Source organism: Anser anser (assembly GCF_964211835.1).
Source record: "Anser anser genome assembly, chromosome: 26".
Taxonomy (NCBI): Eukaryota; Metazoa; Chordata; class Aves; order Anseriformes; family Anatidae; genus Anser; species Anser anser.
This window is the reverse complement of record NC_139747.1, coordinates 2,825,286-2,852,552: the sequence shown is the minus strand read 5'-3', so window position 1 is coordinate 2,852,552 and position 27,267 is coordinate 2,825,286. Positions and strand designations below refer to the sequence as shown.

Below are 27,267 nucleotides of genomic sequence, written 5' to 3'. Positions count from 1 at the left end.
CCTTCCACTTTCTGTTGGGCATAATTTGGCATACATCTTAAACATCCATGCTGCTCGGCACATTTTAAATAAGTAATGAGAAGGCACTACTCTTCTGATTGCAGTGCTCCTAATGATGGCAGTGATTGAGTAAATGACTCTAACCCTGTGTCAGGATGGCTTTTAAGGCAAGGAAATGGTAACATGAATAAGGAATAAGTGTAAAATCACTAATATAATCATTCAAGGGAAACAAAAAAACATTACGGTGGTATGAATTAGCTCTTGCTTTTTACTGACATAGAGGTCTTGTGTTTCCACTCTGGTTAAATTCAAAGAGTTTGGGGTCAGCTCTTATCAGCGAGAGGGGGAAGTCTGCTGGTTTACAATGTCTAGACAGCTGCCCAGAGGTATTGATAAGCACAGAACAAGACCCATTCCTTCCTCTTCTCTGTGTTTTGTCTGCTTTGTGACTTGTGCTGCTCAGCCCCACGATTTGGGAGGACGCACCGGGTGTCAGTACCAGGCAAGCCATGGTGGACAAGCCCCAAAATCACCCTGTGAGACTGAGCTAACCCATGTTCCCTGCACGGTGCACCCAGAGCAGCTGCTGAATGCCCCCAAACCTGAAATCCATCACTCTCCCATCCTAGTGCCTCTGGGACAAAGCCTGTTATTTTAACTCACTTGTTTTAGACGAGGAAGGAGCAATTCTAGCAGGCTATCTAAGGTTCCCTGTCCTCGTTTATAGATCTCTTCCTGCCTGCGCTCTGCTGTGGATCATTAATATTTCAGGTTTATTTTCCATTCGGCTGTGTGCCTGCCGCACACAGCTGATTCTAGCATGAAAAATTCACAGTGAATTACAGCTCTCTGGAGGTCTGGTGATTGCCGGATGATTCAGACCCAGGGCCCCACTGCGTTTTCTGCCTCTCCCTCACTCTTTTTGGGTGCTGGGCTGCTGCAGCATGCCTGGACCTGGGCAGAGTTATTTGTTATCTTTTGCAGGGCTTCACCAGAGGGATTCTCCAACAAAGGTCTCTCCCGGCAGAGTGGTGTGTCAGAAAACTGTGTGTTAGAGAGACGGTCACATCAGTGGTTTTTAATATATGCTTTAGCACTTACTGCAAGCTATTTTTGTTGTTTTGGGGAAGACCAACACAGAACCCTTTGTATGGGCTATGGTAAACACCCAAAAATCAGGAGAGGGGGATCCAGAAAGGCACGGAGACATGGCATGAAAGTTTAGATACCCGGTCCCAGCAGGCTCAGCCCAAAATGGAGCTGGGCATCCCCTCTGCAGCCAGCGGGGGTGAGTGAGGGCCTGAGTTTGGAGAGGAAAGAGGAGCTGGTGTCCTCATTTCGAACACGTGGAGCTGAAGCACGGGAAACTTAAGGCTGGAACTGAGTTTCCAGGTGAGTGAGCTTGATGGACTGGGTGTATAGGAGATGCTAAACTCTTCTGAAAAGCTAGCCCTCGACTGTAGCTGCTAAGTGCCAAGAAGTCTGACCGCTGGCATGGGAGCCAGTCCCTTAGCACCTTTGGAGAACCACAGAGGGAGCAGTGCCTTGAAATCTGGTTGTAAGCTACACGAGCGGTGTCACGCTGGCAGTGGGGATTTTCATGCTGTGCTCAGGTGTGTGTAACAAGAAAGAAGGCATCAAGGCATCGTATGCAGTGTGAGAGCTGTGGACTCAGATGCCCGCAGCCAAGTATGTAGGAGCTCAGTCGGCATCTCTGCAGGGGGGGAATCTTATTCATCTGTTCCAGCGCCTTGACTGGGAGACTGCGCTGTGCTTTTTCAGTTTTCTTGTCTGTTCAAGTCATCCCGTGGGTCTTCTGCTGTTGTGAAGCCTTGTCACGGAAGAGGGCTGGGTAACGGTTTTTTTTGGAGGAGCTAGTTTATAAAACATGTTTAGCAATTTAACGGGAAGTACCCGCTGATGGGATTCGGGGACATGTCTGTGACAGCTGCAAATTGACATGGAAAATACATTACTCTAGTGCACTTAAGGACTTGAAAAGATAGTTTCAGTGCATGGTAGAAGGACAGTTATTTTCTTTCTAAGTGCATGGACAGATGTAAGAGACCTTTTCTGTATTTGCAGCACAGAGTAAGCACACCCAGACTGTCCTCACTTGTACTGGGGCTTGCTGGAAAAAATCTCCTGTCTTTCACAGCAGTTTTTGGCTCCTGAAGAGGGGAAACTGCTGTTCACGAAGTCCCATCAAGTTGTGCTATCCCTTTTATTTATCCTGGTGCTTTGTTTTCTGTACTCAGATCTATTTCAGCAGGCACATGACCAATGTTACCCTTTGGTCCTGGGTATCAGCATAGACCAATCCCATGGAAACTGCTCTCCCTTTTTTAATAGCTCTTGCAGACACATCTATCAATATTTCAGCCTCCACTTTTTTTTTTTTCCCTAGACCTTCAAAAGGCCAGGGCCATGCATTATGCAGAATTATTTATGGATCTGATGTCAGTAACAGCCCATTAATATCTGTGCCACTTTTCTAAAGATTGCTTTAAAGTGATCCGGGGGCTGTGGCAATTGCTGGCGGCCCGACAGACTTCCCTGCTCCTTCCCCAGGGCCTCCCATTTCCCCGGCACCAGAGGAAGATCAGAGGCATCCAGTAATGCCGTACTCGGGAAGTTATCAATAAACTGACGATTAAAGCCTGGCACTTCTCAGCCCCTGGTAAATAATGCCAAGGAGCTGATGGCTGGGGTTCACATTTACTGATATTACCCGTCAGTGGCAAGTGACATCGTAGCCAGAGACGTTTGCTTCGTGGCAGTGGAGAGCCATTATGCCAGCTGGGTAGGAGATAGACAGAAGGGTCTGCATTTTCAGGGTCTGTCAGTTAGGAAATCTGCAGTATTTCCATGTATTTTGACTGATTTGCACATCAGTAGACTCAGTCTGCAGAGGCTGTGAAAGATCTACTGGCACAAGGAAGCAAAAAGAGGAGAAAATCCTTAATTTCGTGTTACAAGTGACATTTTGCTATTTGTTTTGATAGGTCTGACTCTGAGTTTGGACAGTATTTTATTTTCTGGTCAGTAAGCCCTGAATCAATTAGGTCTGCCTCTTGCTGTGTGGAGCTCAAAGCATGTACTGTCTGGGGTGTCATGTTAGCAGGGCTGGGTTGAGGCTATTTGTTAGATGCCTGGTGCCTCTGTGTCTGAAAATCTGAACGTGCTCCAATCTCCCCGCTCTTCCCGGCTGATGATGTCCTTGCTAATGTCTCCGAATCCATAGCTCAAGGTCAGAGGATGTAGTAAATTCAGAATTGATTTGTTTGAGGTGATAGCAGTCATCCGATAGCCAGCAAGAGAAACTTCTTCTCCGTGTCCCATTGCCCTCTAATGGCCAGTGCTGCATTTGCACAGCAAAGTGGACAGCTAAGAGAGCCAGACAGGAAATTCTGAGGAATCTGCTCTGTTGTGATGGTCTAGTGTGTGCCTGTTTCCAGTAGTCCTCCAAAAGTATTAATAATGAAGGTTGATTTGGGGGTGTAAGAGCAAAAGGCTTCCACTGTCCACTGTCTTGGCAGCACCATCTTTCAGAGACAGACGGAGGGAGGGAGGGAAAAGAGGGATGAGAGGATGGTAAATTCAGAGGTCGGAAAGAATCAGAAAAGAGACATTTTGTGTCCCCAGGAGTAAGGGGAGATGGAGTGCTCACTCATACGGACACAAGAAAGGAAGAACAGTGTGAAACTGCTTTGCTTTTGCACTGGGAGAGAGACAAAGGTGCTGCATGTGGTTCCTGCAGAGAAGAAACAAATTCAGCCAGGACCAATTCTCTCATGGTGACCGTACCATGCTCAAGATCCCTTTTGTACCCTGCTGTATGCTGCCGGCAGATGGGCTTGCTGCTCTCCTGCACCACGTGCGTATGGCAGGCCGTGCTGAGCAAGGGACCCTTAGCCAGGAATAACGGGACAGCTGGACCCGGATAAACTACTGCAAGTCAGCACAAAGTGCGAGAGCGCAGGGGGAAAAGCAGCTGATATTGCAGTAGTCCTTTGGGACTACGTACTGCGGGCTCCGGACAACTGGAGCGCTTGAAGAGGTCTTCAGTTTTCTTGGGTTCACTTTCCTCTTGCAATAGAGACTTTTTGACAGTAGATGTCACGTTTGCATAACAGAACAGCGGGCTGTACGTACAGCGAGCGCTGCTGTGCGAGGCCTGGCTGGGAGCCGTACAACACGCGCTCCTGCTCCGCCGCAGAGGATGCTGTCGTCTTCTTGGCTACCAGATGCTGGGGCCAAGAAAAGCTGTAAATCATAAATAGCTACAGGCGTGTTCTGCAATGCATTTTCCTTAGGTTTCTACCGCTGAAGATGTTTGATATCAGCACAGCATTTGCGGTTGGGTGCAGTCTCTGCCTCTTGAAAGCGTTCAGATATTAAGGCGGTTTTTTCCCATGCAGGTCAGGCACAGTCAGCAGGAGAACGTAAGCCCAAGCTGCATGGTTTGGGAGTTGGGTCTTGGAAAGGTACTTCCGTAAACACAAGTCTACAGACTTCATCTCTCTTCAAATCTCTACATCCCTGGAAAGATTTTGAGTGCTCACAAAGTGGAAAAGGTTGAAAACCATGAAGAAATAGGTCTTAAGTAGGCAGAAAAAATGTGATGTAGTATCTCATCAGCCCAGCTTTACTGGCTAAGCTGGCAGGGTTTGAAAATACTTGTGAATGATCTTTTTGGTCCAAACTGGGAGATTTAGGGATTTGGTGATGCTTTGTATGATCCCACTTTACACTATTGTCAAGCGGATTGGATGCAAACAATCATCATTAAACTGGAGGTCGTTGTTTTGTGATAGAACACTTTTAATACAGAAAATATTGTAAATACATTAATTACAGTTCATAAAAAAAGTTCTAAATCTTTATACCCAAGTCAAATACGGATACGTTAAAATCCATTTTTGACTAAAATAACAAAGAAATTATCCAAAGCGGAAGAAAGCCACGCTCTTCCAAAAGTACCTCACTCCTCAAACTGAAGACGGTAATTTCATCACAACTGTGTTTTGCAGGGTGCACCGTAACTGATCGGCACTGTCAAAGCACACCTAGCCCAAAAGAAAAAATTGATTTTTTTTATGCATTTATGTCTCGGAGATGATGGTTCTGCAGCGTGCAGCTGTAGTAATGGTCACAGTGAGTAAGCGACTGTCCCGTTGTGTGGCCAGCACCAGAACAAGATAATGTGGTTTGGGTTTTCATTGAGTGTGATTTCAGCGGGTGTGAGCTGGTTGGTGAACATGAGTAGAAGTTCTCGCACCCTCTGAGGATCAGGCTTATTTTAAAATCCTAACGTGTGCTGGTCAGAGCCAAATCCAGGTAAAAGCATGCACAGTGCTGGCCTGAGGCCCCAGATTTTGTTTTGGTAGTTTGGCAGCCATGCCATCTTCTCTGGCCACTATGCCCAAAGGCTGGAAACTGTACAGGCACAGAGTAATTGATTTGGAAAGCCAAAGGGCTGCTCTGATTTTGATCCTGATCCAAACACAAATCCAGTTCAAACTGGAATCTCCATAAAATCTTGAGTACTTTGGGTCGAGGACAATTTTGTTCCACTTTTTTTTTTTTTCTGGTAAAAATTTTTTATTCCTTGAAAAACACTTCTGTGTGCTTCAACTTAAAAATATCGATGCCAACCCCATGAAAGGTATCGGTGCCAACGGTAACAATAGCATCAGCGCCAGCACCCTCACAGTATTATTAACAGCAATGCCAACAGTATCATGCAGATCTATGCCAGCAGGCCAAGAGTGTCAACAGTGTTGATGCCAACAGGCCAGAACGAATGAAGAACCCCTCAGTAATGAACCAGTGTGCAAAGCCTCATGCTGCGCTGCAGTCCCACAATAACAAACCCGTGTGCCCAGCCGAGTTCTCATTAGCAACTTTACAATAACACACCCTGGTGCAAGAGCAATTAAACGAAAACACCAAGGTGTGTATACCCTGGAAGGGAGAAATATTCAGATATTTCTGGAGCTGAGGGGTGAATAAAATTAACGATTAAAGATTTTGTTGACGGCGCTTTTCTAAATTTTTCTGTCCAAGTGCAATGATGGCAGCTGGAGCTCTTTTTTAAGCTGGCAAAGGCTGAGCTCTGGGAGTGCTTGCAAGCAGCAAGTGGTTTGATTCCTGCGTGCTTTGCTGCTGAGCGTAACTCCAGTCCTACCAACTGAACAGAGGAATCCTGTTTAACAGGTAATCTAAGGATTAATAAGAGTATCTGATCCCAAAGGATCCTTCCAGAATCAATTGGTTTCCATTCTGTAATCTTATTATTCCGAGGCTTGTTCAGGCCTCAGGGACACAAACTTTTCTCCAAAGGCCAGGAAGGATTTTTCTCGTTCCGGAGGTTGCAACTTTGCACGTGAAGCAGAAGGTCCGGTCTGTTGCTGAAGAGAGGGCTGGCAAAGATCCAGAAATGCAGCAAATATTTTTACAATTTACAAAAATAATTAGCGTACCGTGCTTTTCCCTGACTTTCTCAGGTCTCAACGGAGAAAAGCAGCGCATGTGCAGGTATCCCAGTGCAGCCACTTCTTGTGGGGGTGGCCTAGGAGCTGGGACATTAAGCAGCTTCCGTAACGTACTCCTAGTTTACACCTCAGTGCAAGTAGCAATTCTGCTTTGTTTCCTTTCAGACAGCAGCTTGATGTCGTCACCAGAGTGTTTCTTGCTGTTTGAAAACCAGACTTTTCCTTTCAAAGCAGCTGTCAGTAAGCTGTTCTTTTTTAATATAAAAAAAAAAAAAAACAAAACAGGAAGCCTTTGCCAAAAGTGGAGGGATCACTGGACAAATTGTCCCTGAACGTTTCAGGGACCTTGACCAGCCCTGCTTTGGAAGCTTCATACTCGGGGATTAACTGGAGGTTTTAAAGCCTGCATGAAAAAGAAACAAGTCACTGTGCCTGATGCAGTTTCACCAAATTACATCCCGAAAGAATTGCAATTCACATTTAAACCCAGGTTACCTTTGGTGGAGGTGGAGGTGGAGGTTTGCCTTTGGGGACTGGGAGGCAAGCAGGTTTTTTCTCTGGTGCCTGTAACAAAAATGTAGTTTAAATAGCATTATGCTTTCATGTCTAAGCAGCTGCACAACCTCCTCAGACCTCAGCTGCTGCTGCAGTTATCTCGTATTTACTGCAGCGTTTTCCTAGTGGAGAAGCTCGGGGTGAGTCAGGTTAATCTGACTGCATACAATAATGTAAGTACACAAGGGATACAGATACACTGTTTCAGAAGAGCACTGGGCTATTCTCAGTCTGTAAATTCATCTTTATCAAGTAGCTGTGCTCAAATAAACTGCTCAGGAAGCTGAAGCTGATTGTGTGCTCAAGATACATGTTGAAGGAAGCATCTCTGAAGACGGGGATTCCTTTAATCATAGTCAGAAACTGAAAATACTAGTTGGCATCTGCTATTCATCTGCAGCTGAGATGAAAGACATGAAATATTGTAGGGTTGTACTTACAAACATCTCCTGTGTGTGAGAAGAGACTGGCTTGGTGGAAGGGATGGGAGGTGGGGGACCCTTTGGTCTTATGACAGGCTGTAAAAGAAGAGAGTATAAAACATGTTGGTCCAATATACACATCTTGTACGTGTGTATCTGCATGGTCCATGGGAATGTGTGGGCTTGTGTTTTATACAGAAAGTGCATTGCTGGCGGTAAATGGATGTATTCATTTCAGAAGTAGGTCTGGGATGCTTTATGCTGCCTGGCCCTGAGAGAAGATGCAGGGCTTTATCTGGAGTGCAAAGATTTCCCCAGCCCTTGGGATCAGATGGTGATTGCAGGTCTCCACGTGAGCTCGTGTGTGCTGCCTTGCCCAAAACCAACGTGAAAGCCAACACATTCTCTCGAAGTACTTACACTCCGAAGCTGTGGTTTGTTTTCCTGCGGTGGGGGTACAGGGAGGAGAAGTTTCTTATCGTTCATCTGAAAAAAAAGGGAACAGTTAAGACTGAGGGAGACCTCATCTTGTCTTCACATGCACCCTTTGCCACAGACAGGTCAGTCAGGGGCTTATCTTAGTGTCATGCACTGTACCCGCTTCCTCCCCGTGCTGGGACTCACAGCACACTCCTTTCAGCCCTAAACAAGCACTTTGAAACCCTCCTGCAAATGTAGAGCACTTCAGCTGGTGAGTTCTCACATTTCAGCCCCTCATTTACAGCAGAGAGGCTGTAGCTGACCCAGCACCTCCCCGCTCTTACCTTCTGGGCAGATATGGCCAGGCCTGCATGCTCTCTTTGTTCTTGATCCACGAAGACTTGGTTTGTAGCTCCAGGTCCCCTTCTGCTCTGTCTGCTATGTGAATTTACAAATAACTGTAAATCTTACCCTATCTGAAGTTTTTTGGTTTTTTTTTTTTTTAATAAAATAACAGCAAAAAAACCACCTGCTAAAGTCAAACACCTGCCTTAATCCTACTGGTCTGTTATAAAGTCATGTTCTTTCTTTCCTCCCTCCCATCCCCTTTTTTAATTGCAGTAGGATTAATCTTGAGTGCTACAGTTTCAAATTTGCAGTCCTCTCCCAACTTCAGGATTTCTGGAGCAGCTCAGTAAAGCTCCTGGACCAACTTCCTTGGTTGTTCAGAATTTCCTTCACCCACTTTGAAAGCCCCAGCTTAAAAACTATCCAGGAGTTGCTTGTTTTTAGTGTGTTTTTTGTTGTTGTTGTTGTTGTTGATTTTCTCAATAGGGTAAATACTTTACCTCTTCTTGAATACTCGGAAGTAGAAAAGTAACACTGCTGCAATTATTGTGGCAGCAAGGATGACCAACACAACAGCAATGATAGCGAAACCTGTCAGGACGACACAAGTTGTTATTTCTTAAAAGATGTGCTATTACTAAGCAGATTCCCATTGGCAAAGTAATTTTTTTCCTCAAGGTCTAGACCCTATTTATCCTCATGATTGCTCAGCCTTATAGCTTTTTCTCCTATCACAAGTAATCATTAAAATGAGTTTATTCCTGACGTTTTTGAAGACTGTGGTTATTGCTTGGGCTGTCCTTAGGCTAAACAAATCCAGCCTATTCCATCCATCCTCAAAAATCATTGCACTCTCTTTCTTGAAGGGTGTTACCAACATAGGCACAGCCCTTTGGCATAGCATACAAGTGAGGCTTCACAATTTTCCTTCAACAAAGCTATTCTAAAGCCTCAACCAAGACTCAGCATCGAGAGCTGCTGGTGCTTTAGTGCATGTGAAGAGAGGACAAAGACACTTAATATCAAAAGTTTAAAAATCTTTCTTTACATCTTTTTTTTTTTTAATTTTTTTTTCCCAGACAGTTGGAAATTTGTACAGAAGGGATTTTCCCCAAGAGGTAACTCAGTTACAGTTCAGCACCATGCAGATGCTAAAGAAATGACCCTGCCTGCCTCCTTCAGAGCAAAGCCTCTGGGAGCTTGGCTCCACTGAAATTTGACAGTGTGTGCTCGTTATCTCAGGACAGAAAAGGAAAAAGCTCGCCGCTCTAACCTTATAGATACACCCGGGAGATTATTTAGAAGGAAAAATAACTTCCTCCAGTCGTTCACACAAGCTTTAATTACTCAAAGATGCACAGAAATCAGAGGCCTAGGTATGCAGTACTTGCAAAGAAACAGCCTTACTGCCAGTGCAAGCTGGGGCTGTTTCACTGGAGTTAAAGAAGGTCCTTTTTCAACCAGTTGATGACAGTTGACCCCATGTGTGGCCGTACAGTACTTACTGGTAACCGCTGATGAGCTGTCGCAGGTTGGTGGTGCCCATCCTTCTTCACACTGGCATTGCAACTCGTGGTCGCATACCTGGGGAAACACAAGGATGGGAAAAACCTCAGGATGGAAATAGGAGCGAAGCTGATGTAGTAAAAGGTCATTGGCTCAGGAACAGGGCACCAGTAAGCTTATTACAGTTAGGTCTGGAAACCCCCTCTCACTTTGCTTGGACTAAACGTTAGCACTGGGAGTAGCAGTTTTGCACAGGCTTGATTGTCTTTTGCAAGCATTTTTACACTGGAAGCTATAGCACAAGGCACAAAGCAGCACATTTGGTCTTCACATCTGTAGGCCTCCCAATATTCAAATAAGGCGAGCACAATTATCTTCACAAAATGGGAGGAGACCTGAAAGTATAGGTGCGATACTGGCTCAGATGCGGGGCCAGGCAGAATCTGTGTCAGTCTCCTGTGAGCTCCTTAAAAATATTGGTACCCTATCAGGTTAGATTTGGTTTCATAAAAATATACGAAGCTTCTGACTTCAACTTTTGCAAATTCCTATCCCAGTGACTTAAACACCAGCATCAACAAGGTCTGTAGCTGGCGTGCATTATTATTGTTGTTATTACTTTAAATTAATAGTATCAAATGCTTATATCTTACAGCATGTCCTGGACACTTGGCAGAGCAGTCGTTTGATCTAAAGATATCTTCAGCAGAGACACATTCTCCATTGCTGCATACCTGTGATATACAAGGCAAACGTCACTGAAGAGATTTATAGCTTTCAGAAAACATAGAGCTTGCACTTTACTGTGTAAAGTGATGAAGAGTGAAAGGAGGTATGAAAATCACTTAGACTTATATTAGAGTTTGATATGTTGACAGAATCTTTCCTTTGACCTTTGGATATTTTATAGCAAAGGGGAGTGACAAAGATGTAGAGATATCGCTGTTTCCCTGTCCTCTGCAATCCTTCACCCTTTTTTCCCTGAAAACCCCCTCCAGGTAAAAATATGGCAACAAAATTGGACATAGCACTCAGTGAGGCCTAACACATCCATTATGAAAATTATTCAAAATAGTAATCTATGTACGATCTTTTAACTTTCAGTACAAAGTATGATTCTTCTGCCACATATATTTTGGTCAGTGAGAAATGAATAAAATAGCAGTCAAACATAAGTCAGAAGGACAGCAGTTCCTGTTTGCTGCTGATTCATGCTAGATGTAAGGCAGAAGTTATGTCAAATCCGATCAGCGGAAGCTCTGCGTCCACTTCAGCCTTCCTGGTTTAAAGTCCTTCTTGTCTGGCAAAAACGCTAAAGATATAAGCAAGACTGAAAGGAGGAAGAAATAAGAAAAAAAAAAAAATCTCTACTAACCATTCCATCCCCACACTTGGTTCCATTGAGGATCATCCCCAAATCTCCTTCTCCGTTCCTAGGAAAACTTGCTTTGCAGGACTCAAAAGTCACCAGGCTCCCATACAGAGGCATCTCCTGCCCTCCAGCACAGTATAACTTCCCACACATTATATCTCTGGAAGGAGAACAAAAGCCACTAGAACAACACATGGCAAAACCCTCTGAGCTGGTCTGTTGTACAGCCTGAATTTGCTGTGGCTATGTAGGAACCCCAAAGAAATAACTGCAGGTATCAGTTTTGTTTTGTGGTGGTTTGGGGGTCAGTTTGTTAGTAGAAGGTGGCAGGTCCCTAATACCTCTTGAGTTTATTAGGGAGCCCATGGTAATTTGCAGAAATGGATACTTAGCTGGTCTGGCCTCAACTTCTGAGGTTTACCTCAGGTTCCCTATTCAAAAATCCTTTCCCAGTCCTTACCTAGACACACACGTGCATGCACACAGTCATCCTCATAAGAAGGTTTGCACACATGCATACGCTTGTTCTTTCTCAGGCTGATCTTGAGATAATTTACTTCTTTCCCTGGATAGGAGTGCTATTTGGAAATTAGATTTCTTAGAATTGTATGTCAAATGGAATAAGAAACAAGGATTTGTAGACTTATGTGCCACCAAAAATAGTGTACTCTTTGCTTCAGTCTCTTAATTCGGATGGGAATGATCTCTCATCACAAATTCTAGCAAATTCTGTAACAGCGCTTACTTTTTTTTACACGGGACGTGACTACCACTTATTTTTTTGCAGTATCCGTAATATACCCCTTTCTCGTTCATCCGGTAACAGGAAGCTGCACCTTCAGTAGCCTCTGTTAAAGAGGAAAACAAGAAATGCAATGATACAAAGAGCTTAGGAGAAAAGCTGGGATTAGTTTAGGTTCTCTGCGAAAACTGTTAATACTGCATTTCCTTTAGCTGCTCGGGAAATGGCCTTTTCCAGTAAAGTTACCCATGAGCCTAAATGACTCTCTCTGGCACTTCATGTGTTAATTCTGCAATGATAATGCGTACATTCAGCGGCACCTATCCTCTGTGTTCTCTGCCTAGTACAAACTGATGGACTTTGCTTAAGAGAAAGGACATAGTCAGGACTAGGAAGCTGGTAAGCCACCGCTCCCCTCGAAATACAGATACTTCCTCATTTTATCAAGTGCACATCGGCTCCGTATCAAAGTCATCTTAACGTTGTGCAAAAGAGGAATATACTTATGACTTCCCATTTCTCTAGAGGTATATTGTATTGCATGCTGTGACTTTCAGTTTGGGTGGCGATAAACTCTTACGGTGTAAATATAGAAATGATAAACTCCATGGTATGAGCTAGAACTCAGCTATCTAGCCGTGCTGTTCCTGATTTCCAAAAGGTCTTTGCTGGGTTGCTCTCAGGCAAAGCCTCCTATGTCTCTGTCTTTTGACCTTGACAACATTTTTTCAATGCCAGCTTGTACTTACGTGGTCCGAAAGCAGCTTTGCACTGTTGTTCTCGGGTGGGACAGTTCCCCATGTAACAAAAGCCTTCTCCCTCGTTGCAGGGATGTCCATTCATACGGAATCGATCCGATGGGCAGTTCCCAGAATAACCAGTGCACATCTCAGGCAGGTCACAGTCATCCTTAACTGGTCGGCAAACAGCTCCTGCTGCTTTATACTGAAGCGGGGGAAAGCAATGCTGCACTTGATACGCTGCTCTTCCTTGCCATTTAAAAGTCACACTGAGCCAGAGGGCTAAAATTAGGGTAGGCAAATTGCATTTGAGGCCAGATCCCTATCTAATGTAAAGTTGGTTACATCAATTTACAGGATTTTTGCCTGGCTGTGCCTCAGCTTTTCTTCCCAGGAGAAAATGGGTAATCAAAAGGCTCATTTCTCTGGGGTGAACTGGGTGTACTGGTTGCTGTGGTGTATGTTGGGATGGGCAAAGCGTGCTTGTAATTACAATGCTATGTCAGTAATTACCAATAACGAGGATAGATCCTCTTGAAAGATGTATCAGTGCTTTCTCAAAGGAAGAAAACCCCTACCCCAGAAAATATGAGGAGCCGGAGATGAAGGGGAGTCTTACTTGGCAATTCTCGCAGCACTCTCCATGAGCACACCTGGATCCCGCCGTCAGCTTGCACGTCTTAGGGTTGCAGCAGGTGTTTGTGCACTCCTGTGACAGAACAGGCAATCAGTTCTGGTACAGTACGACATGTTCTTGGTCCCCTCCTCGCTTCACTCTCGGTGAACCACCCTGTACTGGCTTATTGAGGGAGGGAAGGATACCTCGGACCTGACTTTGCTTCTCTGAAAACCACTGTTTCTAGAAACCAGGCCAGACATCATGAGATAGAGCATAAAGGACGCTAAGTGTGAGATTACAAATGCACCGACAGAAGTGGGGAACTTGCTTATTTCCTCCAAGACAGTTTCAAACGTATGTTTTTTCCCCATTCTCAGTTCCTCTGTCGACACAACAACGCAAACCATGTCATCATCCTTCTCACCACTCGGCATGCACTTCATAGGCATGTCTATAGTACATATAAGCAATTTGATGACCAGCATTTCTGTAGAAGTATTTCAGCTAGCTTTGAGCTGGCTACCTCAGAAACCAACTACTCTACAGCCTCAATAAAACTGTTTGCCTCTTCCGAGTACTATTTTATCCCCAGTTATGCAGATACCTCGGCAGTACCACAGTCGCATTCCTCTCCTTTTTCCACAAAGCCATTTCCGCAGGTTGGAGGTGCTATGATGGTGTTTATATCTGGGATGTTAGTTAAGCATTTTGGCATGTCACTCAACATGTATTTCTCAAAGTCTTGGAGGCTGCAAGAGCTGAATTTCTCGGGGACGATGGAGCTATATTGAGAAAGCAGGAGGACTTACATTAGGATCAGCATAGACAAAGAGAATGGCTATCTCCTAGTTCTAGCATGAAAAATAGCAGAAGCAAATCAGAAGATGGAGTAAATATAAGTTTTGCATATAAAGAATCCCACATCTCAAAGTTTTAAGCCAGGTCTACAAGATTTCTGTCTGGATGCTTCAGGCATGATGACTTTTCCCCTGGGCTGTCCATATCAGGGCATTCAACAAATGATGATAATCAAATTAAGCCCCTACCAATTGGGTGTTTATTGAAGATGACAAGATTTTGTGTGTTTTTCTCAGGAAACATTTTCAGGGTTTATGACAAAAAGATATTTTAGGTAAGTCTTGGGGAAGCTCTGTCATCTGAGATACCACAACAATTTCATGCTACTGTTATTTTAAGGAAGAAGAGATTGCTGCAATTTATGGCGTAATGCAAAGGCCACAACGATGCATGCAAAGCAAAGGTCATTCAAAAGGGACTAAAGATTATTATTCTGGGGGGTATCTATCTGGGAATAACTAAGAAGGGCCTGGAATTGGAAATGGGATGCTCACTACTTTCTGGAGTTTCTTCATGTTTCTCTTTTTGTATAATTGGAATGGGATAATCTTAAAGGACAAAACTAACGACTTTTCTATTTTGTGAAGCTTATCCAGAGCCTATGCTTTACTACCTCTGTCCATTAATGCACTCGCCCTTTTCCAGACTCCTACCTGACAGTATCTGTCATGATACAAACTTTAGCATTACATATGCAGGCTTTGGTGTCGTGACTCATGCCGAGGTTGTGTCCCATCTCGTGTGCCATGGTAGCTCCAACTGCAATTTCATTTCTGCTGTGATCCTGTGGGAACAAGAACCACCTATTATTTCTATGAGCATTTTAGAACAAATAGGAACATCAGAGAAGCTATGTGGCTAAGATAGACGGTGTTGTTGGTTTTTTTTTGAATGAAAACATCCTTATCCTAGGTAATGTGATAATATTGGTCTGTGCATGCATTTAGTCCAATGTTTATGCTGCATTCCGTGTAACAGCAATGAGATCACACCACTAACCAACATCAGTAAATTGGTGTAATTAGTTTTTAAATAAACATGAGGGAGTTAGGCAGCCAAGTAGCAACTGAGCGTTAAGGGGAACTGAACATCTCAGACCCTTAATCCTCTCTCTGGATAGCTGTCTTGTGCTTAGGGTAATTATGTGGGTGTGTTATAATTACTGCTCATTACACCAAGTAACTGTTGTGTACACTCTTGTGCGTGCACAGAAGGGAAAGGCAGATGCTGTGCTCCATCTTCGCTCTTAGCCTGGTGCTATGGTGGGAGGGAGGAACGGAAAAGTCCCGCTCTTTGGAGTGAAATGCAGATGTTTAAAAGCAGCTGGCAGAGGAAACGCATAAAGCATGTGATGCAGTGTACTGGTCGTGCTCTTCCAGCGTGGCATTGCAAATCGTGCTGCTAAAAAATGTGTCCCCCCCAAAAAAAAAAACATCCTGCATTTACAATCATCCTAGGATTTCCTTACGGTGTGGGAAAGCTGGAATTTCATGTGATGGGTTGTTCCTCTTACCAACAGGCCCAGCCTCTGAAGCGGGGTGCAACAGACGAGTTCTCAGTTCTGTTGGTGAAGTTTTGGGTCTATGTTCCCGTTTAGTCTGAGGTTCATTATAATAATTTAGGCAGTGGTAATAAAGTGGCTAAGTGCTACGACAGGCACAACCAATTCCTCATTCATAGCAGGAACCTTAAGCTGGAGGCATGAAATCATTTATTCTTCTCCTTTGACTCTACGGGAGCCTGGAGCTCTAAATACAGGTGTCTGAGTTTGAAGTTGGCATTTAGATAACCCAAATACCATGCTTTGTGTGTGCTTTTGTTACCACTGCACTTCTTTTAAGATAAAGTCTGTGACTGTGGTTTCTACAGCCTGATCTAATAATGATATGAACCAGACAGAGAAGTGAAAACGTTGTAAACCACCAATTTTCATAAGCATCCTTTGCTGGTTGAGTGAAAACATAGAAAAGCTTTCAAGAATTAAACAAGAATAAATCAGACCTGAATTATACCTGCAGAGTATACATCACTGCATATGGATTTTAGAAAAGCTAATCCAATCGTTGTCCCCTCAAAGTCATAGCCCCTGTAAGGAAGAAGAAAGGCAGAGTGAGATGAAGTGTTATTACATCTGAAGGCAGCACCAGCTCCATTAACCAAGCAGAAGGCTTGAAGCATGAACTCATTTCCAGCTCTGGTTTGCATCCCTGATTTAATAAAATGTTTGAGGACATGCTGAGGATCACTGCGAGTCAGTAAACAATTAAATACACTTTTCGTTTTAATTTTTTTACCTAAATTACATTGCAGCTCATGAGATCTGAGCACCTGTTTGGGTGCAAAGTGCTTGACGAAGTGCTTTAAATGCAGCAAAGTGCTTGGATGAATCAGGGCCATTGAATGTGAGCCAGAATAGTGAAGTGAGCGTTGGTTTGGTTTGGCAATCTGCATTTCCCAGCCTTTAAGCTTCATGCCGTGGCTCTTCAGGCTGTCAGACTACGCTGCAGTCCTCAGGACGCTCAACTGTTTTGTGACCAGAGCAGGGAAAAGGAAAAATGGAGATGTGACAAGTCATTGCCTGGTTTTGCAGTGTTTCAGGTGGAAGGGTTAGATATCATGTCCTAGTAGTACTTCCTAGCAGCTAATCCGTCCTCCATGAAGAAAATAAAAGCAAGAAATGAGAGCCTGCATTTATCTTTTTGTTCTAGAATTAGTGCAGCTGGGTACTAGAAAGGATGAAATCCAGTTCTGTATAGACAGTGTCTCTGCTGGGTTGGTGACCAATTTTTTTTAAGAACAAATTCCTTGAACACGTTTGGACATGCAGTTAGAAAACAATGATACACACGTGATTAGCTGAGCATTGTCGTTTCTTTTCCTCTTTAATAAATCTGAGTTACGCCACTTTGAGAAGCTGTCCAGAGTGAATCCTGCAGTACGACTCAAGAGGCATTTATCATTATCTGTCCAGATTTCTAGGCCAATTAGAGCCACGTAAATATTTATGGCCTTATAAACCTGCAGCAGAGAAACAGTTTTGCTGTAAAAACAAAGTACTTTATGAAGACTTCTGAAACACACTCATCTTGGTAATTGGTTCCCTTTTGTCACTTGCAATGCAGTCCACTCCAAACCTGATTTAAGCTTTTCTGCACTTCAAAGTTGCAACAACAACAACAAAAAAAGACCAAACAAAACATAAAATCTTATTTTTCCCCATTTTAAAGCCATTTTTATAACTGGTTTAGAAATACTCGAAAAATCCTTTATATTTAAATTGCGAAAGAAATCAAGAATCCATTCATTCTTTGTGAAGGATTTCAATCATTCGCTTTAGCAGCTGCTAAGAAAATAAGGTATAAATCTTTTTTAATAGTAGTTTATAAGAAACTCCTGTCTGAAGGCAAACAACAGGGTAAAATGGGTAAGCGTTATATTTGTTTTAAAAATGCCAATTACATTGCAATTTTAAAACAGTACATTTTTCATTTTTTCCTACACATATTAACAAAAATTCATGAAGTTTGTAAAAGTAAAAAAAATATATATAAATCACTTCTATTTCAATTTCACTTTGTTGTTTTTCCTCTTACCGTGTTGATGTAATTGACTATTCCAAATATCCTTTGTCTCACAGTTTCAACATCTTGGTTGTACTTCTTATACTAAAAAATTAAATATGTGATGTCAGGAACAGGAAAGGAAAAATAAATGATTTGTCGGAGAAGAAATATCCCAGAGCAGATTGCATTGCAAATCACACTGTACATGGCCTAGTTTTTATCATTTCTATTCCTTATTTTATCAGACACCATATCACAAAGCCTGGAGGAGAGAGCTGGGAAAAAGTGCAGGCATTGGTGATGTCTTATTTATACTCCACGTTATAGAGATTCTAAGCATAGGGGAGTGAGTTGCATGCGTGATAAGGAGAGGAAAATGTGTCTATTTTTTGCTCCATGTTCACCCCTGAGCTTGCCAGGCAGAGCTGGATGCAGGGAATTAGCTTGTGTGGGGTTTGTGCATGATGCTGAGGAAGGAGGGAGCTTGGATTTGTCAGCACAGACATGCATACCTTACCTCTGAACAGTTTTGTGACCGTTAAAATAGCCATAAATCTCTGATTTGGTAGCATCTGGGACTGCTATCAGTCCCAGCATAGTGTAGCACTGTAATTGTGGCAGGAGCCCAGAATGAATAGCGCCTGCTTCGGAAAGCTTGCCTCTAGCTGATCAAATGGGAAAAAATTGTTTCAATACTCACCATAGTGTTGTCTGCAACTATGTACACTTCCAGATATTTCTTTGCTTTCAGATATGCCTTCATCTAAAGAAAGGACAAATTCTGATAAATCTTAAGGCTTGTTTCAGTCTCAGTCTTTGCAACTTCACAACTACGTATTGGTTATTAGGCAATTTCTTTCAATAAGTTATTTAGAATGGGGCTGTCTAAAATGATGAAAATTATTAAAATGATGAAAGGTAGGCTAGGTATTAAAAATATTTAGCTGTTTAAAGATGCACATGGGCGCCAGTTAGCACCGGTTGGGCAGTGATTACAAAAGCTCAGATCTGTGAGATTCTGCACTGGTTGTTTAAGCTTTGGTTATGCCCCACTGTTTGCAGTTGCATCTCTGCTGGAGGTGCCACCAGGCAGAGGGACTTGTGCCACTCATGCAGCTCTGCTATGGCCTCAACTTCTTTTCTGCTATGTACTTACCTCTGGACTGTTGCTGGATTTGAAGATGTCATTGATGTGGTCTTTTGAATGAACATCCCAACTACTATTGACTACTCCGCAGGTTTTTATGGGCTCATCTTCTCTGAGTTTCTCGTACTCGTAGACCGCATGTTCATCTCTGTCCGAAGATCCCAATGGTTCAATAAGGTACTTCTGACCACGGGTCTCAAAATATCCACTGTAAAAATTTTCTCTAGGTTAGGCTGTGATCTTTTAAATCCATAAGACTGAGTCAAGACAGCAACATCATCTCTAACAACATTTTGGACATTTGTAGGGACCGCGGCACACATTGATGTCATGGAACGTGGTTTGACAGTGTACAGGCAAGGTGTGCAATGGTTTAAAGGCAAAAATCAAAGCTGCTGAGTAAATTGGAAGTTCTGATTCGTCAAGTGAGGTCTCTTGAGTAGGAGACTGTCAGTCAAAATGAAACTGGATTAGGAATGAATTAGTTTTATATTTGGGGGTTTTCTGCTTGAGAGGTATGATTGAAAAGTGAATTTCAGTTCATTGAGGAATTTAAAGATAGGTTCTCTTTTTCAATTCAGATAAAATTTTGAAATATTGAAAGCAATTTAAAGTTTTGTGTCATTTCAAATAAGTAAGTGTTAAAATAAGCATTCGGTGTTAACATGTAAACTGGACAAGCTAAGTACTATTCACAAAGAAAGTCTGCTATGCTCTGATTTATGACCTGATCTAATATGGAATTAGTCACGTAAATCTGACATAGAAATTCCTTTAGCTTCTAATTTGTAAACTCTGAAACTGAAGTAGAAAAATAACCTTTTTTCACTTCTTCCCCTTGCCTTTGTAAACTAGTTTCCTCGTTAGCATAACAGAACAAAAGATGAAATCCATTTATTTATATCCTGATTCTATTTATATTAGAAAACTTATCCTCACAGAACATGCTGTCAGTGCCCATTGGAAACCAAAGCCCCACCTTACCTTAAACCTGTGCAAGCACTGATGCTTGCTATTGAATCAGCATCATCCTGAATATAACCTTCATAATAACAGTGATCCTGTATAGAAAAAAAAAATTTAACTTGTCAAATTGGACCAAATCTCACTGAGTGTGATGAATTGGCCCAGTGATTTCAGAAACCAAGCTACACTAGTTAAAATCAACTATGCTGTCTGAGGAGATCTCCCATTAGGGGAGATTCTTAAAATGAAAAAAATTTGGTGACCATTTCCATATTTGCTACAGTACTATTATTGTTATCCTTCAATACAGAGAGACCCTGACGTTGGCAAATCCAATTAAGGTGGGCTCTGGTTAATATAGAACACAACATGAAAATAAGAATATGCAGATTTAGTGCTCAAAATGAAGCATAAATTGATGTGCTCTGAATTGGGCTGAATTAGGCCCATACTGAATTATTTTATTGTGCCCAGAATTCAGGGAAACACCCTTTAAAAAAAAAAAAAAAAGCTTTGCATTCCAAATGGTATGTATTAAAACACACAGCGTGACATTGGACAAAAAGCTTCAGGTGAGAGCTTTTTTTAAGGATAAGACCGGTGGGCAGACATTTAATTAAAAATTAACTAAAATGGAACAGCCACTTCCTCTTTGTCTGTATCTGAATAACTGATTTGTCATGGCTCAGAGAAACCACCTGGGGTAACCTGCAATGCGTGGGTGATAAGGTGAGCCAGGAGGAAATCTGTGTTTATCTGAGCCCATGATCTCACTGAGATTAGGGTGTAAGAGCAAGTCACCGAGTTGCACAGAATGAGCAAAGTCAAGCAAGCAGGGGAATGTTTGGTCTGTCCTGGCTCCACTCCCTTTCCCGACGAGAGAGAAACCCAGCTCAGCAAGTGTGTTCGTCAGGCAGCGAGGTGAAAAGTGACTGTCCGGAGTCACGAAGAACATCTTTCCCTGTCCCTTCTGAAGCATCCTGAGTTACAGTGGATCTTGATTTAAAATCTTTTCTTTCCATCAGATTTGTGCTATAATTTCTTGGACCCATGAAACCTCAATACTGCAAATACAGGGGAAAGAAACCTTTTTTATTACCTTGATCTGAGGACTGGTTGTTATTTGTTGACCATCGTCTGAATAAACTGTTTCAGTGTAGTCTTTAGCTAATAGATCCCTACAAAGAGTAAAGCACAGTTATTATTAAAAAAAAAATTTATTCATCTAGAAATGAGACAGTTGTGTCACACGTGAAGTATTTAGGGAATTCAAATGATTACTCAGGTTATGGTTAGTATCAAAAGACTAAGGAAGCAAAACTACTGGGTGGGGAATTCTGCCTGTTTGTAATCCTTACTCAAAGAGACATTTCTAAAATAAGAAAGCAATTAAAGTCTACTTATTTCGTCGGTATAAAGTAGTCTCCTAGTAGATCTGAAAGTAAACATATATAAATCCAGTATTTATTCTTTTTTGGCCTCCAGTTTATGCAGACATTTCCAGCACTCCACAGTGCAGTATTCTGTTCTCCTCCTGGTTAACCTGCACTAAGATTAAATAGCCTAGACAGAGGTCAGTGGATGAGCTGCCTCGTCTGCTTCACACACGTGTATGCACGCATGTGTGCATGCTCAGAGATACCACTCAGAGATCACACTAACATATATTTTCAAGATTGGTGCCACACTTAAAACCAGGGCTGCTGAGCTAGCAGCAGAGCAAGGCTGCACTTGCTTCTGTGTGGGCAGCTACCCCAAACTCCCACAACCCAATTTCTTTTTAAAGAGTGGGGTTTAGTGCAAGCTGATTTCCCTTCCCACCTTTCAAAATACCCAGATTAGATTTTAAAAGGGGCAAACAATTATAATAAATATTTGACATGAACTGATTATAACACTGCTGTATTTACACAGCCATTAGAAAAGAACCTACTAAAGCTGACTTGTTTGATACCATGTTAAATATTATGGTGGAGCCAGCAAGCAGAAAATCACAACCGTGCTTTATTTTGTGTTTGCTCTGTATGGTTTTGGGTTTTTCTTTGTATGCTTTGTTCAAAGCCCACTGCTTCTCTGCACCTTCTGCACGGCCTGTTAAAATGCTGCTAATCTCTTGAGCAGAGCCGGCAAGCTCTCCTTGCTTTCAGTTTCCATAAAGCATTTTGTTGATGCCAGTGTATACTACACTACTCAAAGTTCAACAGATGTAGTGCTGAGGTAGGGCATGCTGGAAGCCTTATCTGAGGAATACCGCGTTTCTTATCACTATTATCCATTTTTGAAGCATTTATAGAGCCGACAGAGCCCCGTTTTCATGGATGTTTCTCTGGTTCTCTTCTGTAGTTTCTACCAGTATAAGCCAAAAAAATACAACCCAGAGACTACCCATAGACACAGAAATCTTGTGAAATAATATAACCATATTAAGCATTCAGTGGATTTAGCCATTTAAGGAATAGGCAGGAGAGTAGGGTTAGCGGTATAGGCAAGTCATTCTGTCATAGTAATTTTGCATGCCTATGTGGTTATTTCTCATTACCAAAATACTGACATGCTTCCTCTTCCCTCGTCTCTCATAGGACTGGAAACCATAATAAGCCATAATACCTTCATCTTATAAGAGCCTAAGTCCTGTTTCTTTGTATTCTGCAGGTCCTACAAAACCACTTAGAGTGAGGAATAATGTTCAAGGAAAGAGCTGAACTGAACATACTTATTTTTTTCTAGGTGCAGTATGACTTCCTCTCCATTGGCTTTGATTTCATACTCCAATGTGTCATCGTATTTTTTCTGTAAACAGATTTAAGTGTTAGAATATGGACTGTTACAATCTCTGGCCTCACCATGAGCTGGCAGTTGCTGAGTTGCCAACTGCATTCTTTTCCTCCTCTTCCCACCAAAAATAAGTGCTCTGGCAGTTACAGAATAAGGAGGAGGTCACCTTGTTTCATACTTTTTAGTTGGAGGAACAAACTTAACTTTGCAAATGCATTTCTACAATCACAAGCACATATTTGCACATTCAGTAAAGTGCTGAAGCGGATATTGAAATTCAACCATTTTCATAACTCTCTTGAAGTACGGAAGAATTTGCTTAGTTTTAAGCATTTGACTTAATTTACTTCAAATCAGGATGACCATAGGTTATTCAAAATCTGAGTACAATCAAAACCTATATCTCTGCAGAGATACAAGGACAGAAGATGCACTTATTGCATACAGGTACCTGGCTGAGTACCTGTATGCAGGTGTACCTGTACTACACTGAGCCCACCTCACAGTCTGTTTTTACCAGACATGGGATCACTCTTCAAGGTTTGCTTATTCCTTTTCTTTTGTAAGATCAAGTGTCTGGCTTGCCATTTTCTTACCCCTGAAAGCCAAGGGTGCTCTGACTCCAGAAAACCTTCCACATGTCCCAGAGAGGAAAAAAAAAAAAAAAAAAAAAGAGTAGTTCTCTCTTTTAATACCTCTTTGTTTCTTTCTACATCTCTTTTATGTACTGTGTGCAGTTTCCGTGGATAAACTATTTCATATTGCTCAACTCCAGGTAATATCTTGTTCGTGCTTCCTAGGGAGAAAGAGACGTATATTTATGAACACACAGCATTAACTTACTAAACGCCATATTTCATGTCTGCCATGCCTGATTCTTTGGTCTGTATAGTCATTCATCCACTCATTCATGCCACTCATTTCTCATGCATCCTCTGCTCTGGCTTTGGTGTGTGGTCATCTGCTCTGCGAAGTGGTCACCCCCACTGTGTGAGCTAACATAACGTTTGTACAGTCTGCGTTTTGGATGAGTTGCCATACTTGGCAATTTCTTGGTGTCAAAATATCCTGTGCAATTCCCTCTGGCTTTCTTTCCCCAGCATCAACCAGAGGTTTCATGTACCAACACGCTAGACCAGCTATGCAAGGTGCAACCTTCATCTTTTGCAAATGACATGACTTAAGTTGTATGGTTCTGTGAAGTTAATAACCTCCAAACTTTATCACATAATGACATACAAGTTAAGACTGCCTTGATATAAGCAAATAAACTCATACAATTCCGCACAAGTCTGGAACAAGCCTAGATTTCTCCTTCAGAGAGCTTTTCAGCTAATCTTCTCACATAAATACTTCCCAACAGTTGTTCAATAGACATGTTCCTATCTATTGAATGAGACTGAGTGACAGCAGAAGGGCTGGAGAAGGCATTTCAGCAAGGGCAGGTGAAATAATAGGGGATGAACAGCAAAATACGAAAATCTTGAAGGTGGTATGGAATCTAGATTAAATAGCTCACATAACCAATTTTTATTGGTCTTGCTTGTGAGGTATACTCTGTGCAGTGGCTATAAAGAACATGGAGGAAAAAGTGCTGATGAGCAGTATTTCATTTTATTGTTCATTTTCATTTTGTTCTGCTTTTGAGCATGAGTGTATAATGACAGAAGTTAATTTGTGGCACAACTTGCAGGGGTGGTCAGCAGGCATTTGAAATTAATGATAGCAGCTGGTGTACAGCACTGGGGAGAACAGGGTCCTACAATGGATGTGTTAGTTTCCAACAAGTCAACAGGAGGTCTGTATGCTTCATAAACTCTTAAGTCTCCTAGAAAAGGTAATTTCACCTGAATGGGCAAATTCTTGAGGGCTCAGGCACAAGAGCCTGTGTTTAAAAACAACAACAACAAAGAGAGAGTGCAACTCCCATTTTAATTTCCTGCCTCAAGGCCAGATTTTTACAAGAGTGGGGCATCCCATTACTGCAATTTTCTGTAATCCTTAATCTCTGCAACATGAGAGTACATCCTCATGCACATTGTTCCAGTAAAATAGATAGATTAATTCTTCAGAACTGGTTTATTTGATTAAGCCCTTTCAAAAAAAAAATGCAGAACAAATGTGGCTGTATGTAGACAAAGTTGAGTGCTGGAGAGAAGGGCACGATGGTATGATGGTAATAAATCCTAAGTTATCTTAGATCAGCAGAGCAATTACAAAGTACACAGTAACTATCCATGTACATGCTGTTAACGAGTAAAAAAAGCAAGTCCATTACTATAAATAACAATAGAGTTTTATATTTTAGTTTAAGCAGCTTTTTTTTCCTTTAAAAAAAAAAAAAGGAAACTTTTTCTTTGCAGGCTTGGTCTTACTATGAGATTAAAGCATGTTCTCACGCAATGATGAAAGCAATATTTTAGGCCTCTCAAGAACTGAGTTCTGTGCTCCAATTTTATCTGCCTACTCCCTGATGCAGACTCTTTCTACAAGACTAACTGGAGCCCAGATAGTTCAAGTCTAGGCTGGATTTGAATAAGGACTCAAAACTAAACTGGTGTTTCTCCTGCAGAGGGATGCAAGTAGCATTTCAAGGAGAACAGTTTTGTTCTGGAACAAATAGTTTCTTAGAGGTCATTTTTTAATCAACTCACTGTATTGTCTTTGGCTAGCTTCAGCCATTGTCTTGAGAAAGTAGCTTTAAGGAGGCAAGAAATTCCTTAGGCTTTCTATAATGGCTAGAAAAAAATGCTAATAATGAGCAAATAATTAAGTAATTTTCCAAGAGCCTGAACCAGGAAGAAATATCATTAGGATTTCATTGATAATGAAGGTTTGTTTTTTTCGAGGAACTAAATATATAATGCTTTAAGCATTAGTACTGTACACATTTTCAGATATTCTGTGCAAATAGTAAAATCAAAAAGATACCTCCTGAGTACAAATTACATGTATAATTATGTGTACAAAACCTGTGCATGCTTGTGCATGCCAAGGTCTGAAAAAAATGTTCCCTGATGACATGAATTGAATGAAACAATGTACATGGGAAAAAAAAATGGTGTGGTCTGTTAGGTTAAGCTATGTGAACTTCTCTACTCACAGCCTGAAGTATGCCAAAGATAGTAAGGGTGGTAACTGTTTTAATTCAGCTAATGTCATTAACTGAACTCAGATAAAAGTGTTTTCTTTTATGGCAAAAGGCTGTCAGTGTAATGCTTTGTCCCAATTGGATAAATTCTCCGATCACTCGCAGAGGAAGCACATTCTTAATTGGCTCACAAAACTAACCTGTTCTGGGTCTCTGGCCAATGTATGGTAAGCGTTCACACAAGTAAATATTTCTCTAACTAAATAGTCACTTTGAACTGAAAGAGAAAAAAAAACAAACTCCCTAACTTCAGTAATACCTTTTTCTTAAATGGCTTTAATTCACTGTTCTTCAGTATCATCTCCATGTTAATAATTAAAAAATCGTAAAAGCTATACAAAGTTATCTAAGATTATCCATAGTAACCACTGATAAAGGATTTAAAAAAATAGACATACCTTGTTGGAGAAAACATAGCAAAACAACAGAAATGAGAACTGTGTTTGTCATCTCAGTCGCAGTTGTCTGGCCGTGGTCCCCTGGGGCTGGGAAAGTTGGGTTCCCAGTCCCTCTGCTTTGAGCAGTCCTCTTGTGCAGCGAATGAGAAGGAGTGAGCTGCTCAGCTTGCTCATGTTCCTATATGAGGAAGTGTTTACTAAAGGTGTTGCACAATTTTCAAGTCACAGAGTGTTACAGCAAGCGGAAGTTCCTGCTGGTTAGTTAATGTCACACGAGTTGTGATGTATCGATTACTTCTTAGGAATAAGTTCCCTAGAACTCCTCATCAGGAGGGAAAATGAGATACTGAAGTTCTCATAACGTTGTCTTTTTATAGTCTGGCTGGTGAAAAGCTAAAAGAGAAACAGCCACTAGTTATCAGCTGTTCAGCTGAGTGTGTAAAATCGGGGATTGATCCTGACAAGCAGCGGGCACCACTGGTGGAGGAATGGGGAAGTTTGCAGGAGGTCTGAGATAAAACAGGTGGCCAGGGCTGGTGTTACAGATGTTTCCGTTTCTGCCAATTACCATTTAATCTGTATGGAAGGGATGGGTTTCGAGCACCAGTACAGGTAATTCTGAGACCATGAATCATAGCTGTGCTATAAGCACTAAGTGTGTCCTATTCTGCCCCTTCTATCCGTATTAATAATGTTTGCTTTGGGTTCATGTGACAGATATCTAAATAAAAGGGCCTGTAGATGAGTGAGCCATCAAGGTGATTTCTGCCGAATAATATCCTAAATGTCTATGCTAAAAACTTATTGCATTAGTTTAGCCAGTTGTAATATAATAGTGCTGTGCTCTTCTCAGGGCCACAGCTATCCGTATTGAGCTGCTTTGTAGAAGAATAACTTTTCATATGCTTAGAACAGGTATTGCAGAGTACATAGAACTAGAATGGATCATGCTATATACTTCAGAGTATGCATATATATTAGCAATAACCATTACTCAATAATATATATATTATTCATTTATTACATTCATTTATAAATAAGTAATCATATCAGTGTAAATCTACAGGGTAATTTTTACTGCCATAACCAGGTAACAAAAGTTCATACTTCTAATAGAAATAGTTTTGCACTAAAATGTATATCCCAAGTCTTAGGTACGTGTTAAAAAGTTCTGATTTTTTGAAC

At 41.8% G+C, this 27,267-nt stretch overlaps 1 protein-coding gene and 1 long non-coding RNA gene across 4 annotated transcripts in view; one reads left to right on the top strand and one right to left on the bottom strand.

The window, feature by feature from the left end:
- Window positions 1-27,267, top strand: part of LOC310886737 — a 170,498-nt gene that overhangs the window by 60,233 nt on the left and 82,998 nt on the right. The window contains exon 3 of one of the 2 annotated variants that reach the window (XR_014575443.1): window positions 10,407-11,118. The exons of the other annotated variant lie outside the window; for it this stretch is intronic. This is a non-coding gene — a long non-coding RNA (uncharacterized lncRNA). Of the gene's footprint in view, window positions 1-10,406; window positions 11,119-27,267 lie in introns of those variants that run through there. 2 annotated transcript variants of the gene reach the window in all.
- Window positions 4,810-26,280, bottom strand: ADAM28 (ADAM metallopeptidase domain 28). 2 transcript variants are annotated; one of them, XM_083811631.1, is made up of 24 exons: window positions 26,083-26,280; window positions 23,229-23,329; window positions 22,472-22,548; window positions 20,858-20,936; window positions 19,777-19,853; window positions 18,802-19,000; window positions 18,346-18,408; window positions 17,676-17,747; window positions 16,931-17,100; window positions 16,084-16,168; window positions 14,736-14,866; window positions 13,829-14,006; window positions 13,225-13,314; window positions 12,615-12,810; window positions 11,869-11,971; window positions 11,127-11,283; window positions 10,405-10,485; window positions 9,751-9,829; window positions 8,746-8,836; window positions 8,242-8,332; window positions 7,898-7,963; window positions 7,496-7,573; window positions 6,996-7,064; window positions 4,810-6,903 (listed from the first exon to the last, which is right to left on the bottom strand). In XM_083811631.1, exons 1-24 carry the CDS (start codon window positions 26,132-26,134, stop codon window positions 6,871-6,873), a joined length of 2,418 nt encoding a protein of 805 aa, XP_083667757.1. In that variant the 5' UTR covers window positions 26,135-26,280; the 3' UTR covers window positions 4,810-6,870. The 2 variants fall into 2 exon arrangements, with proteins under 2 accessions (XP_083667757.1, XP_083667756.1); XM_083811630.1 differs by having other exon boundaries at window positions 8,242-8,335; window positions 26,083-26,279.

Bases quoted from the DNA above. Each gene is read 5' to 3' on its own strand.
- ADAM28 (XM_083811630.1), bottom strand. From the start codon at position 26,134: ATGACAAACACAGTTCTCATTTCTGTTGTTTTGCTATGTTTTCTCCAA. The intron at 18,409-18,801 runs GTAAGTACATAG...TCCTTTCTTTAG, and splicing joins AATCCAGCAACAGTCCAGAG to ATGAAGGCATATCTGAAAGC. The intron at 7,574-7,897 runs GTAAGTACTTCG...CTTCTTTTACAG, and splicing joins ACAAACCACAGCTTCGGAGT to CCTGTCATAAGACCAAAGGG.